Source organism: Grus americana, chromosome 2 (genome assembly GCF_028858705.1).
Source record: "Grus americana isolate bGruAme1 chromosome 2, bGruAme1.mat, whole genome shotgun sequence".
In the NCBI taxonomy this organism is placed as follows: domain Eukaryota; kingdom Metazoa; phylum Chordata; class Aves; order Gruiformes; family Gruidae; genus Grus; species Grus americana.
In genome coordinates this window covers 120743679-120761676 of record NC_072853.1, presented here as the reverse complement: position 1 = coordinate 120761676, position 17998 = coordinate 120743679, and the positions used below count along the sequence as shown (strand labels likewise).

General features: G+C 40.9%; 1 protein-coding gene across 9 annotated transcripts in view; it reads left to right on the top strand.

Moving 5' to 3' along the window:
- Positions 1 to 17998, top strand: part of ZDHHC3 (zinc finger DHHC-type palmitoyltransferase 3) — a 34674-nt gene that overhangs the window by 10587 nt on the left and 6089 nt on the right. For 7 of the 9 annotated variants that reach the window (XM_054817032.1, XM_054817026.1, XM_054817025.1 and 4 more), the window contains 5 exons: positions 1277 to 1606; positions 4256 to 4380; positions 7621 to 7717; positions 9579 to 9660; positions 11421 to 11551. In XM_054817032.1, coding sequence (XP_054673007.1) covers positions 1301 to 1606; positions 4256 to 4380; positions 7621 to 7717; positions 9579 to 9660; positions 11421 to 11551 — 741 coding nt within the window. In that variant the 5' untranslated portion in view covers positions 1277 to 1300. Of the gene's footprint in view, positions 1 to 1276; positions 1607 to 4255; positions 4381 to 7620; positions 7718 to 9578; positions 9661 to 11420; positions 11552 to 14252; positions 15946 to 17998 lie in introns of those variants that run through there. The other 2 variants (XM_054817034.1, XM_054817033.1) reach the window with 2 other exon arrangements.

Below are 17998 nucleotides of genomic sequence, written 5' to 3'. Positions count from 1 at the left end.
TTTTCTTTTTTTGCAAAGGAATGGGAATAACCCTTACATGTTGAAAAAGGAAGAGGCTGAACCCTTCTGTTTAGGTATATGCAATTCAGTGTATTTGGTAGCAAAATGACTGTATCCATTTTTGTAGAAGGGTGGGTCTCTATGTATAGATCGTAGTGTTTTGAGTGTTGTGCAAATACTCTGTTAAGAAGTGTCTTTGGAAGAAGTTGCTGGGTGTATAAAGAGCCACTTTCAAAGCGTAGCATTCCAGGTGTGCTGTAGCATTGAGTGGCGTACGTTCACAATGCAGATTGATTGATCCCCTGCCAGAGTCTTATGAGCACCTTTTTTGTTTCCACGTTTGGTGGGAGTTACACTGAGACTACCATAAGTGCCGTGCATACCTGGAGTAGTAGTTTCTAGCTCCGAAGTGGACCTTACCCTCTGGATAGACAAGGTGCCTGCAGAGGCAGAGGACAGGGCAATGGCAGCAAATGTCATGTTAGTGCCCTTACTGCAGCAAAGTGGACTTAGCTAGGAATGCTAAAGGGCGGGTAAAATGAATGCCGTCAAGGGATGGAGGAAAGGTGGTGGGAGAAGGATGGCAAAGCAGATGATTTAAGAGGGACGTGAATCCAAAGGAGGATGTGAGAGTGGGAGACAGCTGTTTTTCGGGAAGAGCATCCTCCAGGCAAGACTAGAAATTCCTATCGAGATCTTTGCCTGCTGCTTCAGCAGTTCCTGCCACTGTAACTTCGCAGTGGTGTGTTTTTGTGGTTTTACCCCAAAACTGTGAGTCCGTGGATAAGGAGAAAGGAAACCTCTTCCACTTGCTAAGCTTCCCGGTATGTGTAGGAGAGACCCTTCCCTTTCCCAGGTCTGATGCAGCAAAAAAGGGACCTCGCCAGCTGTGCCCAGTCTTTTTTCCCACATGGCAGAGTCCAGTTCTTGCTTCGGTCCGTGCTGTGGCTGCTCCCGTTGGCACCTACCTGATCACTGTTCTCTTAAAACTCTTGTTGCCTTTCCTTTGGGGGGGTGGAGGTGGCACACCAATGGATTTAATGTCTAATTAAGCAAGTCTTGAAAGCACTTAGAGAGTCTTCTGAGTAAGAAGTGCTTTGATAAGCGCAAGAGTCTGGTTTCTAAATCCATTATTTTGTTTGATTTATTTATCTTTTTTGCTTTTTCAATTCACTTTCTGTAATTTGGAATTTCCCACGTGATCCCCATGCTATTATGTGAACAGACCTCTACGTGTCTTGCAAAGCAGTGAACGCTCTTTCTGCCTCTCTTACAGATGCAAGTATGGACATAATAGCCTATGATGATTACTCCAGTCCACCGCTTCAGAGATATTGAAAGGAAACCTGAATACCTCCAGCCAGAAAAGTGTGTTCCACCTCCTAGCCGCACTTCCCTGGGAACAATGTGGTTTATTCGAGATGGCTGTGGTATTGCATGTGCTGTCGTTACCTGGATGCTGGTGTTCTATGCCGACTTTGTAGTCCTTCTTGTCATGCTAGTTCCATCGAGAGATTATGTTTATAGTGTCATCAATGGCACGCTGTTCAACACCTTGGCTTTCCTCGCTTTGGCTTCACATTTTCGTGCTATGCTGACAGATCCAGTAAGTATATCTCTCTCTGTATGTCTCGGAAAGAAACAGGCAGTGTTTTTCTTGTCTGCTAGATGTTGGGTAACTCAGTTGATGAGTGAGTGGCAGATTTAAATAACTTTTGTGTGTCAGCCTGCTGAGTGAGGCTGCTGATGTGGTATGCTAATTTCTCATCCCACTCAAGTCAGATGCGAAGTCAAGGACCCAGCTTTAGATTCCCATTGTGTGAGCAGCTCCTCTTTTTGCGCTGGGAAGGAGAACGTTTCTCTCCGACGCTGTTTTTTCCCCAATGGTAGATCTCCTGTTTGTGGCTTGTTGTGTCTTGACAAACAGGAAAGCTGGAAAAGCTGGTTTTGATTGTCTGCCTTGGCAAGTAATTGGTTCAGCAGAATGGAGCAGAACGTGTTGTTTTGAAAAACCATGTTACTGTGTCTCATACTAGCGATTTAGTTGAATTTATTGAACCATGCTGAAACAAATACTATGTGAGCATGCTAAGAACTGACAGTTCTTAGGCAGGTGGGAAGCATCATACTTGTAAGACCACCTTGTATGTCTCCATAGGAAATTGCTTTATGAGATACCCGGTCTACTGCTTTCCTGTCTTTCAGCTAGTGAGAAGATACAGTTTAGTACCATGATGCTTATTCTGAGTGGCCTGTGATGGTTTATTTTGCTTAATAACCTCTGGACAATTTCAATTCGAAATCCTATCTCCACTTGTCAGTGGAAAACAAAACAAGCTTAGACTCCTCTTGGCCCCTTCCTCTGGAGTGCTCTTGTTGCTGTTGGGAATGGCGGGGTGCCTCTGATACTCTAAGTATTCCTTCCAAATGTCATTTCCTACTTGAAACCTTGTTAGGTGCGATTAAAACTTCAGTGTAATCTTTGTTTCTTAGTTTCCAGCTCTTCCAGAAGCCACAGCACTGTGGGAATGGCTTCATTTGGGGTAATTTCACAGCTTATGGTAAAGACTGATTCATTGCATGCTACTGCTGCTGGGCAGAACTGCAAGCAGTAGTTGAGGCTCTGAAACTTATGGTTGTTGAACTCGAGAACAGAAGGTTGCATCAGTTTGTTATATAGTTTATATCCTAGGGGTGGTGGTGGTAGTTGTTGTTAATTATTGGATGTGGTGTGGCTTTGATGCCTAGGGACCTTCAGGTCGCTGGAATTATTTTGTGGAGTTAGCAGGAGCTCTTCTGAGACAAAAGCTGTATTCTGAAGCAGGCTGGGCAAGCAGTGTTGGACAAGCAGATACAATCTTTATGCAGCGTAATTGGGAAAAGATATGCTAATTCTTAGTGTGTGGTGGGATTTTTGTGTGCGGATGACAAGAGCTGGTGGGATTTTGTTTTGTGGGGTTTTTTTTTTATGAGGAAATCAGCTAAATAGAATGGAGGCGGGAAAATAAAGTGAGGGGATGCGGCAACGTCTGGCAAAGAGCGTGAGTTGGGGATGAAGGAAACTGCCAGGTCATGAAGAACCAGGGGCATGTCTAGGATCAGAATGAAACAGAAAGAACTGCTGAAGCAAGCAGATAGAATTCTTATTATAAATAAATGAACACCTGAATTCTTCAGAATTGATAGTGTGTGTCGTGCTTTTCAGGAACTGCTTCCTGTGGGTTCTTGCTAAAAACATTCCTAAGGTTTTGAGAGAGAACATGAGTTGTAGCATTTTGTGGAGATTGGTCTTGTAATTTTTAAATTGGTCAGGCCTGTTGGGAGGTTTCTGTGGAAAACCCCAAAGACTGCTCAGGAAAGCCTTATAGTACTGTTTTAACATGCAGTTATCTCATTGATGTGTATTGTTCCTGTTTATTGCTGTTGGGAGGTTGTATAGATGTGTTAAAAAGAGACTGTTCCATCAGAAATCTGTTAAAATATTACATCCCTGTTTTTATTTCAGTATAAAAGCCTTATATGCACAGAGGTGCATTTGTGCCAGTGTACCAGCACTGATTTCATACAGCATGTTTCATGGCTTCTTTTTTTGGAGCCCTAGAAAGGCTGGAAACTCTTGAACTGAGGCTCCTGCAGGAGCAATACGTTACCTGTTTAAAGACAGGTATTTTAAAGTGGAAATTGATTGCACAGCTAAGAATGTTTTGCCTAGTCTTACTCAGGTGGGAGGATTCTTAATGTTTCTATTTGAATGTTAAACCCTAATTTAAATAACAAATACAAAATGGGAGCATAGCTATAAATGCATGAGGCATTTACCAGCAACTCTTAATGTACACAATGATATTTGAGAAGTAGCTGCTTCTACTGGAATAAAACATCTGCGGTTTCCTGGTTGTGATATGAAACACTGGCATGATAAATTTGTTGATAGAGGTAAAGAGAGGGATGAGGATTCTTAAATATTTTAAGGTTACTATAGGATTACAGAAGACTAATTGCTTAAGTGAGGATTTACTGATATTTAAAAATACAAAAACCACCAAAATGATGTTTAAGTTTGTGGTTTCATATGTTAGGACCTCATTTTAATTTTTTTTTCTGAATCTTCTTGCTCTTCCTGAAACCCTGTTGATGTTAGGGAAGTTTTTATTTCTTTCTCTTCGCTCCCCTCCCATGGTTTTAAGTCATCCTATTGTTCTTAGCACTTGTAATGTCCACAGGTTAATCTTCTGGTTTGTTTTTTTTTCTGCAGGGTGCTGTACCCAAAGGTAATGCCACAAAAGAGTTCATCGAGAGTTTACAGCTAAAGCCAGGACAGGTGGTTTACAAGTGCCCAAAATGTTGTAGCATCAAACCTGACAGAGCACATCACTGCAGGTAAAGTTTTTTCTGAGGACTACTCTTTTATCAAGACCTCAAGAATTATCCAGTGTGCCTTGATCCAAATTGTTATTGGAATCTGAGACTTGAGTGGTTAAATTGAGAGATTGGCATCCAAATTCTGTTGCCAATAGTGCAAGACACATTCAAGCTTCTCTGAAAAACTTTCGGGCCTTTTCTGACAAGTTTTCATCTATAGGAGGCTGGGGCTACTTCTTGCAAAGCAAGAAACACCTCAAATGAATGCTGCCTTGACACCAAACCTGTAATTGACATTCCATAAATTTTCATGTAAACATGACTTAGAGATATTATATACCGGAATGCATAGAAATCCATGAAATGTAATGTCTCTCAGAAGGTTGGTGTCCTTTGATTTTTATTTTTATTCACAGACCCATTTGTCTAACTGTAGATACTATTTAGAAGTAATATTTAAGTTAAAAATGAAGTTCAGGTAACCGTATATATTTTTTAAGAGTTCAGACTTCCACATTTTCTTTGAGTACTGTGACTTTGTTTTGTGCTTTGTGATAGATCAGTATGCCTACTGGTCTGTCATGTCCTTTCTTTTTTCTGGTGGGATAAACTTCCCTGAAGAAGGTATCTGGTAGTGAGCTTTTTAGTACTAAAGGCAGTGAGCAAAAAAATAACTACTTCCTAAAATTCTCTTCTGCTTTTAAAACAAGTGAACCTGCTTTCCAGTAAGTAGTTAATGAGTTTACACTGGTATCCCTTCCTTACCTACTCAAAAACCAACGCATACTGAGAGAACTTGTATCACGGTTACTGCTGATTCACGCACAGGTCTTGTGGGGAGGGGAATACGTGGTAGTGAGCCAAACAAACTTGTTCTGCTGTTTGCATTTTTTGTACTTATTTTCAGACCTTTAGTTTGCAAATATTTTTCTTTTTTTGTTAGTTTTTTATTTTAATCAAAATCAGGAGTTGGTTATTTAGCAGGACCAATGTGATCGCGCCTATCACTTATTAATGCTGCCGTAAAATTCCCTCTGACACTTCTTCAATTATGAATGAAACTTTGCATCTAAAATGCTGTCTTGCTGATGACTCACAGTGTAGGTAAATGAAAAAGACTCTTTGGCTAAACACAAAACCTCGTCTCCATAGTTCTTATTTCTATGCTTTAGGATAACTTTAGAGACAATAAAATTTGAGACACTGAGCACTGATGCTATTGAGAATCTTCAAACAATTTTTTGTTGGGGGTTTTATTGGACTTTCACACATCAAGGTTGTGCATATGCATCAGCAGGAGGTAGAGCTAGCTTGTATGCCTGAGGGACCAAAGTGCTTTTTGATTCATATGCAATTTTGTGAGTCCCCTATGCCCAGCAAACTACTCCTTTCAGCATTTGGAAGCTAGGTGGTTGAGCAGGGGGAGCGTGTCTGAGTATGGGCAATCCCTGCTGCCTATAGTTTTCAGTCTTAGTTTCTGAATTTCCTTTTCCACCAGATAGTTTCACGTTCTGCCTCTCATCCGGCTGCTTGGTATGCATGCATGGAATAAAAACTCTCCTCTCAGCCTTTGCTACCTCCTTCACAGAGGTTGTCTTTGGCTTGGCTGCTTCAGGTTGTCCTTCTGGGGAATGAGGACCTAGGAGCAATGGAAGAGGTTGCTTGGGTACTTACCTGTTTCAGAGCCCAAGGGAAGTGTGTGCATGTCTGCACAAAGTAAATTAGACCACAGGGAGGCATCCTCCTGCTTTACACCACCTGCCCCGCTTTCCCTGTCCCTTTTTTTTTTTTAAAAAAAAACAGTAATCGATACTTGTCATATGAAGTATGATGTTATCTGGCAGATAATGTGTTTTTACTGTGTCAGCTGATTTCAGTCCCCATGTAGCTCAAAAATCACATCACACTGCTTATTCTAGCAAAACGAAGCTTTTCCTGTTGTCCCCTGTGCCTGGGGCTGGCAGGTAATAGGGTACACATCCCTGCCTGAGGAGAAGCAGCTCTTCATCTGGCTGGGGCCCGCCTGGCCAACCTTTCATTTAGGATCAGGGCTATAGCAACCCATTTGTTTTTCAGGCATGGCATGTATCCTTGGGGATTACCCCCTCCCACCGTGAAGAGTGAGTGCAAGGCTGTTCTGACTGAGAGGTTTTCTATTATTTATTCATACGTGCTCATAAGAACGTGTTTATGTTTTTGTTTGAGTTTCCCTTAAGCGTTTGGGTGTTGAAGTTTATTGTTTATATTAAGATCAAAATATTTTTTTGTTATAAGAAGAAAAATAAAATTAGCAGAGCCCTCAATCCTTTGTGTTTCAGTGCTGCCAGAATTGTTCTGGAATGTCTGTTTCCTTTCTGAGTCTATTGTTCGTTTGTTTCGGGGTTTTGTGTTTTTTCATATTTGATTTCTGTGCTTGTTTGTGCAATGTGGTATCAGGAGACTGCCTTTTGTCTCCTATCATACGAGAAAGCGGCAGAGAAAAAGACTTCCTTTATTATGTCAGTTGAAGCAGTTACTGAGTAAGCAAGAGAATGATGTTCAGACAAAGTAATAATCTTTTAATTATTTGACTTCTAGCCACAATGTGCACGCTGGCAAGAATTTGCATTTTTATTTTATTAGTCTGGTTTTGTGAAGTGCTGCTTTAACATCTAATTTTACCTTGAATGTATGTTGTGGTGCTGTCTTCCTGACCAACTGCCACAGCTGTTTTATGGTAGTATGTGGCTTTCCTTGATGTCAAGAATCTTTTACTAATGCTTTATTTAATTTTCTTTTTTGCAAGTTCCTGCTACCAGCTGATGTTAGTAAATAAACCTTAGTCTGTTATTAGCAACTCTGAAAAATATCTTTATCCATTACTGTTTTTCATATCTTTCTGCGTTCTGTTTCTTTTTTATCTGCGGACATTTTCACAAACCAAACAGGTTAAAACTAAACTAAATGACCGATTTTTTTCCATCTGCCTGAATGTATTGTTCAAACTGTATTTTCGCAGAACCACTGATGTGAATATTATGCTAATGTGTCTCAGTTGGCATTATTTTTTTACAATGGTGATTTGGTATTGTATTGTTCATTTTGAACAGATGTAGTCGAGTGAGCAAACCACAAATATAAATGTGGTAACCGGTAAATTTATTTAGGTTCAAATTTCACCTCTGATTCTTTCCTTTAATTTCTGTGTCCCCAAACCCCTGTGAAATCTTGTGTTGCTGGTATGAAATGTGCTATAAATAAAGACCTGTATTCTTTCAGTGTTTGCAAGAGGTGTATTCGGAAAATGGACCATCACTGCCCGTGGGTCAATAACTGTGTAGGAGAGAATAACCAGAAGTACTTTGTACTGTTTACAGTAAGTATTTTGCAAGTGGTGTTTGAGGTTGTCCAGTGCGCAGCACTGAAATGCTGTGTGTGAGGCAGCTCCGAAGGCTGGCTGGCTTTTTTTTCTTGTTTCAGAAGAACATTACAGGGAACTGTTGCAGACTTTGTTTTGCTAATTAGGGAACACACACAACACAGCGACAATGGGGGAAAAGGCATCACGGGAACTATTTGCCAGGGGTTTGTGTTGACAGTTGTTTAGCACGCTGTTTCATAATGTGAGTAGTTTATTATGGTGTTGAGCTCTTTGAGGCCTGGGCCGTACTTCTACGCCGTACTGTTGGCTGGTAGGGTCCCAGGCCATCCATATGTAGGGTTCCTAAATGTTGTAGTTGTATGAGATCCTACCTGTGTGGGATCACGTAATAAGAGCTGTTGCCACATCTTAAGGAAGTCTGCATCCCCTTTGGCAAGAATTACCCACCTTTTACTTGCAAGTGGTTTATTTTCGTACCTGAAAACCAAGGAGGTGTTTGACTTTTTGTACTATATCTATGGCATCATGAGTAAGAAAACAGGAGTGCAAACTTGAATACTACATATTTATGGAAGGGTTGAAATCTGTTTCATCAAAGCAAACTGCAAATATCATGTGGGAGTAGCGCGAACGTTACAAGGCTGAGTTTGTGATGCTCTGTTTTATTAATAAATCTTTTGAGACATCTGTAGGTTCGAGGAAGAATGTTCTCATATTACCAAGTAAAAAGGGGGAGACTTTCAGTTAAATGGAAAAGCTTACTGCTAAACTGTTCTATGGTGTGGTTTGGTAGGATGTGGATTACAGAACAAAATGAATCCCATTTCTTTCCCTTGAGCAAGGTTTTTTTCACCACGAAGAGTAAGCTAGGTGTTTTAATCCTATCAAAAGGATTTTTGTTTCTGTTAAACTGACATCTACTTTCAAGCAGGCTGTATTAAACACTTAATGTAGTTGAGAGAGAAACAAAGTAAGGGTTGCTGGTTTTGTTCTTGGTTATCCTTTTTGAGACCCAGGGAAGTCGAAGAACAGCAGCATGCTCAACTTGCAAGGAAAACCAAAATACTCCCCTATCACTTTTTACTGCTTCCACAGGAGTTTCTTGTGACAAAATCTCTCTCGCTTCCAATATCTGCCAACCTTTGTTGGAGTGTAGGTTCAGGAGAGTCATCTTTTAGCCCTGTCTTGGTAGATTGTAGTATATGTGTAGCATTGCATATAGTTTAAAGGTTTTTGTTACAAAGCTAAGACCTAATTTAAAATGAAAAGGATGAAGTACTAAGTATTAAAGCCTGAGAGAAACTTTCCATGCCAGTGTCTGCCTCAGGGAAAAATACTTATTAAAAAAAAAAAATTCTGAAACTCATGCTGGAAAATAGATAAAGTGCTTTTTGTGGTTAAAACAAATTAGCTGTTGTTTCTCTGGGAAACTGTAGTGCTCTCAAGAGCAAAGATGTAAGCTTTCATAACGCGATACCTCGATGTCAGGGAGTTGCTGTTCTCTGAAAGTCACACTGTACTCGGGGGAGAAAAGGACAGCAAGCTCTGTAGAAGGGTGCACTGGGGCACAGGAGGCTGGGGTTTGTGTCCAGCTGACTTTGAATTAAACAGTCTCCCTCCTGTGCACTCGGAGCTGTTAGTAAGGGCAGAATGAGTCTGTGTAGTCTTGGCATTTGCCAGCTTCAGGATGCTGGTTTAGGGAGTGTGGGAGGGCTTTGTGGGTTTTTTGGGGTGGTTTGGGGGTTTGGTTTTTTTTTTTTAAGTCTTAACACTGCTTTATTTGAAGTGTTTGGAAGATTTAGCATTTTGGTCTTTAAACTTACCTTATACCTATATTACATCCTTTATTTTTCAGATGTATATAGCACTGATTTCCCTGCATGCTCTAATCATGGTGGGATTTCACTTTTTGTATTGCTTTGAAGAAGACTGGACAAGTGAGTACTAACAAAATATCTCATTAAAATAACAGATTAACCTGTGAATAAGACCTTATAATGTAGTTTGCTTGTAAGGCAACACCTTTTATGCTGGGGTTTCAGAAGAATGCTATCAGGGCTCTGCTGTGCTATCTCTATTTTATTTTTTTTTTAATCAATCCTGGAACTTCATAATTCTTTCTGACCTGCTGGGATCTCTGTCCTGAAAAGTCCTGTTTCAACTTAAGCCTGATACTGCCTAGGGAGAAGCTGAGATGTAAATACACCTAGATAGTATGTGTGCAATAATCTGCTGTTGACATGAACACAGTGCTAATTTCCTGAATGCCAACACAAGATAAGAAGAATGTGGACGCTTTTTTAAGAGAGTAATGTGAATCATTCTTGCAAGACTGCCAGGAAAACATGCAAACTCAGATCCAAAAATCCACCCTCAAAAGAACAAACAATTCCTTTCCACAAAAAAAAAAAAATCAACAACCAAACAAAAAAACCCAGCCCTCACTCTGGAGCAGCCAGTGAGTAAATTTTCACAAAGCCAGCTGAGATGTGTTTTTAAAGACACAAATGGATACAGGAAATCCTCCAGGTAATTCTGAGTCAAACAGCAAGCTGTCAAAGGATGTGTGTGCAGATGTATGTGCTGCTTGTAGAGGTTTTTGGAAGAGCATTAGCTTCATTTTTCTTGGAATTCCAGTTGTGTCATTCAATATAATGACCGGGTTTAATTTATAATACTGCAGAGGATTTACACGTATGAACTGAATTTGACAAGGTTGTTCTGCAGTTCAGAACTTTGTAAAACAAGTGCCAGCTGTCACTGAGAGTGTCTGGATTTGACTACAGTGGCCAGGGCCATAGGGGAAGAATACATCAAAAGGTAGAGTTTCCTTTGCCCACTTTCTCGGCCTGCATCTGTGCGGGAAGGACTTTCCCACCTGTCCCAGGTTTAGGTGGCAGAACAGGGCAATTATGAGAGATGGGTCTGTTGTTTCAGCTGCCTTGGATTTGTGCTGATTGTGTTAGCCCTCGATTATGGTGTATCTGTTAAAGCTTTACATCTCATGACAAAAATAGGGGTTTTTGGTGATACTCATTCTTGGATTTCAGAAAAATCTGGAGATGTTCTGACATTTACAACACTCAACACTATGATTTTTGCCCTATAACATTTTCCGTCCTCTTCCTTTCTTCTGTTCTTCTTTTATATCCTCAGATATAAAATCCTCAGATTTTTTCAGCTCTTGCCTGAGTTTGCACTATAGAGTATGAGGAAAAATAAGAATTTGGCTTAATCTGCTGTTCTTTAGGTTATGGCTTAGAGCAGTTATGAAAGGAAACATACTCTGATTTTATGTTGGTGCTACAAAAATAATGATCCTTGTGTCCTGACCACCAGCTTGAGATTTCTAATGGGACTTTATCACTGTGGAACATCCATTAAGGTTTAAGAGAGAAGCTACAGGTGAAATGGAGTAGAGTGGGGTCCTAGCCAGTGTGCTGGGGAAACACCGAAGTGGAAGAGAAAGTTACATTTTTGAAGTGTTGCAGGGTTTTTTGGTTTTGCTTTTTTAAAACTTGCAGGAGCGATCATTTCATTGTTGAGTATCCTCAAGAATGTCAGAGCTTCCCTGCGCACCTTTTTGAGAATGGCGATTATATAATTTGACAGTTCGAGTATGGAAAACTTGTAGCTTTTTGCAGCTGCTACATTGCCTGATCTCTCCCCGTCCAACTCCGTTGTTTTGTCTTCACAGAATGCAGTTCCTTCTCTCCACCAACTACAGTGATTCTTCTCATCCTCTTATGTTTCGAGGCTCTCCTGTTTCTCATCTTCACCTCAGTTATGTTTGGGACCCAAGTACACTCCATCTGCACTGATGAAACGGTGGGTGTCTCACACATTCTCTCCTCTACCCTGGCGCTCTCACCGTTTGTATAAACAGCGAAGGGCTACAGCGAAGGGTTTTACCTCGTTGCACGGGGAGTTCGTGTATGCGTACCCTTTGAGGAAAGACCTAATGTAATAAGCTGAGCTAGCACAGCGCTGGGTTGTGCTCTCTGAAGTTTACTGTGGGAAGGTTACACCTCTGTATTGGCTGGGATGCTGTGTTGACAGTACCTCTGGTAAGGTAGGCATTGGTAACTGGGATTACTCTGTGGAAAGTATTTGTCCCTGTGGATTTGAGAACCTTTTTCCTTTAATGAAGTGCTTTTACATTGGTATTGTCTGAAATTCAGCTATGTGTCCCCTGGTGTCACTATTTACAGCTTTATGTGCTGGAAAGCCAAGATGAGTAGGTGGGGGAGGGATATATATATATCTCTCTATATACACATTTCTTTTAGTCTAGAAGATTTCCAGTTTTAGCTGCTTGTTAAACAGTTCAAAAACTCTTGCCAGAGGGAAAAAGAAAAGGGAATGGAGTAGGCTCATGGAAACCTGTTGGGTACAATCTGCTCCAAAGCCACTGTGCCATCCTCAATTCAGAGATGGCACAGTAGAGATTACATAGTAGTGTTGCAGTCCATCACATATCCCTGCGTTTGCCCGCTTCCGTAAAGATGGAGCTGGTGACTCCTGGGGATGTTCCCACACTTGTGAATACTGCCGCCCTTCACCAAGCATGCTCAGGTACCTGAATTAACTGCAGTGGTTGAAGAGAAGTGATAATCTTGGGAGTGATGACTCTTATTTCCTCCTCTGTCTCCTTTAGTTTTCTTTCACCTTCACTTGTTTGCCCATGGCCAGTTGAAGCTGGAATAGGTATTTTTGCCGCTGCTGGAGAGCTATGGCTGGCATTACAGACTGTAAGAGCCCATCGCTCCCGAGTCTTTTTTGCAGTACTTTGTTTTGTTTTTGTTTTTTTTTTAATGCTTGGCTTCTGCAAGAGGTTGATCTTCACTCTGTGGCTCTTCTGTGTTCAGAGGAAGACTTCAGCTGTTTTTTCTGCTGGGGAGAGCCCCAGGAAAGAAGTACAATGTCATACAGAACAACAAGATCCTGCCAAGCTTGAGTTTATCAATAAATGTGTAAATTAGCAATGCTGCCTCTGAAGTCATCTGAATTTCTCAATCTTTGAAACCTTTCAAGAATTTTTTGAAGCTGCTTCCTACAGCTGGGCACCCAAATAAGTCCCCTGATTTTCCCTTCCCATCAAATTCTGGGAATTCACAGATATTAAAGGAACAATGCCACAATCTAAAATGAAAAAGTAAATATGGTCTCCCCTGTTGGGTTGTGTGTTTTCATTTTTGTTTTCTTTTTTAATATGTACCACTAAGGATTTTGCTCTGTGGAACGTCTCATTGTTGATTTGCTAGCATTGAGCTAGCTGTGTCTGGCAAGCAATCTGGTTTGAGCAGAGGAATACCTCCAGGTGAAATTCTTCCTGGTGTGGTCTATTGCAGTGTTTTACTACACGTTTTAGAGGCAGGGCTGTGTCTTGCCCTTTCTCACCTCCTTCTTCCAATCACTGGGAGACCTAATTCCCCATCTTGTGTATGCCGTCCCACTGGGATGGTTCCTTTCTGCCTGAAGGGGACCCAGAACCCTGGTATTTTGCTGTTGTCTCTAGAGGCGACATTTACCAGGGATCAGCACAACTCTTGCAGTTGACCCATGTTGTGTTCTGCAGAGCTCCCACCATCAGTAATTTGAGACACGCAGCTGCATTACACCACATTAATCTATAGCATAGGAGAGACATGTAGGTCAGGAGAAGCTTACCTTGCAAAAGATGTGAAGTTAAAGAACAGAGTGATCTGCCTGCTGCTGCTACCCGTGGCAGAGTAATGCTCTCCAGTGACTGCACTCGTTCATTTTGCTTCTGTGGCAGCCAGGTGTAGCTTTCCTGAAAGACCAAATCCACTTAGTGGGTTTTAGACACAATACAGATATTTATTTTTTTTAATGATTGACTAGTGAATGTTTCAGCTGATTGCTTGATGGCTTATTTTTGTTCTCCCTCTAACCTTTACTAAACAATGTCAATGATTTCTCTCAAATCGGTATCTTATTTAACCCTTTCTCCCTGCTGTCAGCCCATGCATGTTTTAGCAGCGATTCTAACGAAACACGAAAAGGCACCAGGTAGACTCAGCTACACTGAGCCATGGGCACTTCCTGAACTTGCTTGGTGAATCTGGGAACATTACAGAGATTATCTTTGGGCTTGTGGGTTGTTTTTGGGTTTTTTTGTCTGCAAGCTTATAATGGTTTTCTCTAAAACTTTTCCATCTAGTTAGCACATTATGCTTTCAGCCATTAAAGGACATACTTTTTGTTTGGTTTTAGGTGGTGGGGTTTTTTTAATTGACATAGGAGGCAATTGGAGGGCAGGTCTTAAAAGGTTTATGAAATATCTAGGCCTGAACAAAATGAAAGTAATCTTATTTCCAAGGAATACTTTCTATCCTTAATATTTTTTTTTTAGTATAAAACAATGAGAAGAAAAAGGCAGTATAGATGCATTTTTATTTTTTTACTCCATCATTTGGATAAGGGGTAACTGAGAGTAGACCTTTCCCCAAATCCAGAACTACAAAATCTGAGTGTTTGACTGAAAATGTGATATTTCTGTTTTCAGGGAATAGAACAGTTGAAAAAGGAAGAGAGAAGATGGGCTAAAAAAACAAAATGGATGAACATGAAAGCAGTATTTGGCCATCCGTTCTCTATAGCATGGCTTAGCCCATTCGCAACACCAGACCAAGGAAAAGCAGACCCATACCAGTATGTGGTCTGAGGAATTCTTGACCAGCATTTCCACTAAAATAGAAACATATTACAGCACTACTGTTATAAATTTTCCATGAATGTTTAAAGCAAAAAGCAAAACAAACTTTTTTTTATGTCTATTAAATGGCTGATAATTGCAGAGAAAAAAAAGCCCTGTATTCCACAATTTTAGAAAATTCTATATCTCTGGCTGAAACTGCTGCTGCTTTTTTTTTTTTCCCTTTTTTTTTTTTTTTAATCTTGTTAACTTTACTGGCCTTTGTTTCTCTCTGCTTTCTGTATGGCATAACTAATGTGAAGGGGATCCTCTTTCTTGGTTGTGACCCACCTCTTCTGAGTAGATTCTCGTGCTGTCTCCTGACTGTGATGAGCTCTGTGGAAGACATATGAGTGCCAACAGCCCTACACAGACACCTTTGGACTTCCTGAAGGAGCACATTGCTCTTTCATAAGTGAACTTGAACGGGGAAGCAGACACTTCATGTACCGAAAGGTTCAAGACGAGAAGGCGACAGAGCAAGAGAGCCAGTTGACCTGGTGATCGCAGAGAGCTAAAGTACTTAAAACAATTGTTGCTAACACCAGTTCCCACCCCACCCTCCTTTTTCCTTCCAGCCACAGAACTGATTCCATCTTTCTGGCATTATTTTGTCTGTTCCCTCCCTTGTGCGCAGGAAATTGTTGCCCTCTTAGGGTAACTGTGGCAGATTCAGAAGACTCTTTGGATTATTAAATGCCTTACACTTGCAGGAAAGAAAGAAATCTAATTTTTGAGTGTTTAGAATAGCAGAATCATCTTGTTTGTGTGCGTTTGTCATGGTAAACGAGTTGTTAGAGCAATGCCTGCTAAACAGTGTTAATGTGAAAAACTGACATGAATGCCCAGACTACACTAAAGACTAATACTGACGGGATGTGTAGGTGTACCAGGGTGATTGATTCTATATTCTTAGCATTGCCCTGGTTTAGAGCTTTGTAAATCTTTTCTCATGTCTATGCATACATGTGTATGTGTGTAAACACGTGCACACATATATGTGTAAGTGATTTAAAGTGGGAAATTTTGATGGTAAGGAGCATGCATACTGTTATGAACTGTGTGGTGATGAAAGTGGGAGGGACGGAAGGCATTCCAGAAACGGGTAGAGCTAAACCATTCATAACTACAACTGACATCTTGTGTTCAGGCAGGGATTTTCTAATATTTTTGGGTCATGACTCCCATGGGCTCATCAAATGAATTGCAAACAAAGGAAAAAATACCAATTAGCTGTGTCCATGATTTCCAAGGAATCTTTTCTTTCCTTGGTTTACAATAAAATGTTTTAGGGTTGGGGGTTTTTGTTTTGTTGTTTGTTTGTTTGTTTTGTTTTTGAAAATGACCTGTTTAGACTGCTTCAAAGCCATGGGGGGAAGGGAAGGCAATCAGGGAAGAAGAAATTTAATGGATGTCTCACTTTGGAAGTAATGTGAATGCTGCATCTTTTCAATCTGTCAATGCTTCCATATGGAAAACAAATGCAATAAAACTTTTCCAAAAACTTTGCTGTTCTTATTTTCTTTCTTCACTTCAAACGTTGGGAAAAATCTGGAACAGTTTTCTGAACTTTCACTTCTGTACGCAAGCAGGCATTAATTAATTAACCGGATGTTCAACTTTTAAGTTTAAAAATGAGTTAATCAGTAATATACTGATCTGTTAATCAGTGGGTTTTATTTCACCACTTGGAAGCAGCTGTCAGTAATTGCTCTGCTGTGTAAACAGGCTGTTTCTGCAATCCTCCTTGCTCAGGGTTAGGTCATCAGGAGCGTGTTGTGATGCAGGGCTGCATGGACGGAGCCACAGGCTGCGCTTGTGCCTCGGCGGGAAGGTTCTGCAAAGGAAAGGTGGCCTTTGCATACGCATTTCCTTAACAAAGAAAAGTCCAGGAAAGGTTTAGGGTTTGTTTTTATAGTGCAGATAGTGGAAAGCTATTGTAAATAAATAACGTAGCTCTGATTTTAGTATGCAATGGTGTTTTTCAGAGAATGCTCCCAGCTTAATAGGTAAGGGCTGGATCTTTGGCCAGGATCAGTTCAGCCGGTGAGGTGTGTGCGGGTGGTAACTTGAACTGGTACAGAATCCGGCCCTGAAACCGCCTTGACGTAAAATCAAATGTAGGGGAGGCTTTAGTCACCTAGGCAATTAACAAGTGAATGCATCTCTCTGCACAGTTCATTGCTTTAAAAATTGTTTTGATTGTAAATTCCACTGGTGCGCATTCCAGTTTGGGTTTGTTTGAATTACCCTTACTCACTATGCATTTTGGAGGAAGATTGGTTACGTTGTTCTGGCATTTTGACCGTTGTGAAAAAATGCGTAATTACTCTTTTTTTTTTTTTTTTCCTTGTTTCGAACAAATGCAAATTGTTAAACAGTGTTACATAGTATTGATGTTTTCAGTCAAACTGTTTTCTTTTTAAATGAGGCGTCGTCACAGCTTGCAGAAATGTCCATTGGTACATGTCACGTGGGTGTCTCAGTAGCTGGGCTCCTTGGTTTTACTTGCACTGTACGACTTGGTGGTGCAATTTGATGCAATTTGAATGATGCTAAATGCGGGACAATATTAATATGAGAAAGGCAGACTTACCGATTTGCTCATTGAAAGTATTTTCTGAGCCAAAACTACCTGATTTCAGGTGCTAGCTCTGTTTTAGCAGGACAAACTCGAGCAAAGGCAGGGTACTTTTTTGAAAAGCTAAGCGTGCAAGGAACTGCTGTAGGGGAAGTCTGCTTTAATCATGATTTCTGATAGCAACGCTTCCTGCATCTTCCTCTTAATGGACAAATTGCTACCTTACTTGCCTCTTCTGTTCCCTCTTACCATTTGGGTTTTAAAAGTGTATCAGAAGAAGTTAATGCATTTTTTTCTAACACGCAAGAGCTGTCCTGCAGATCGCTTCTGGGTCGGGCCCTGCAGCCCAGCACCCTCCCCTGGCACTGTGCAGGAGCCGGTACTGGGGGCCGTAGTGGGAGGAACGGGGTGTATCACCCTACAGCATCCCAGTGGGAACAGGTCAGCCTTGTCTTACCGTCCCTGCATTTGCAACGTCGTACCTCTGACCGAAATGGGAGTGTCCGGTATTTTATATTTCTCTATGTACGTATTCTCTTTATAGTATTTGTTCAAAATTACCTAATTTGGAATAGTGACAGGTGATGCTTTCTGAGTGCTTTTGTTCTGAAAGTGAAATAGCTGCACGATGGAAGAGACAGCTGTTAGTTTGAATACAAAATTCTCACTTTTTACAATAATGGTGAGAGGTTTGGGGTAAATATATTTTAAAAAGTTTCACTAGACACTAATGAAATGTCTTCAACAGTCGCGTGTTCCTTCCTTCCCCCTTAAATTTTTTTTAAGGCAAAACCTCACACCCTACTGTGGGTGTGGGACAGGCAGCCGAAATTAGACCAGGATACAATTTTTACAACTTCTGCTCGTTTTCAACACACGCCCTGAAAGGATTAGTGAGGTCGGGCTGGGAAAGAGAAAGTATGCCCCTGCCTGCTCCCATTAACTGCTCCCTAATCTGGCTTTAGTGCAACCTCAG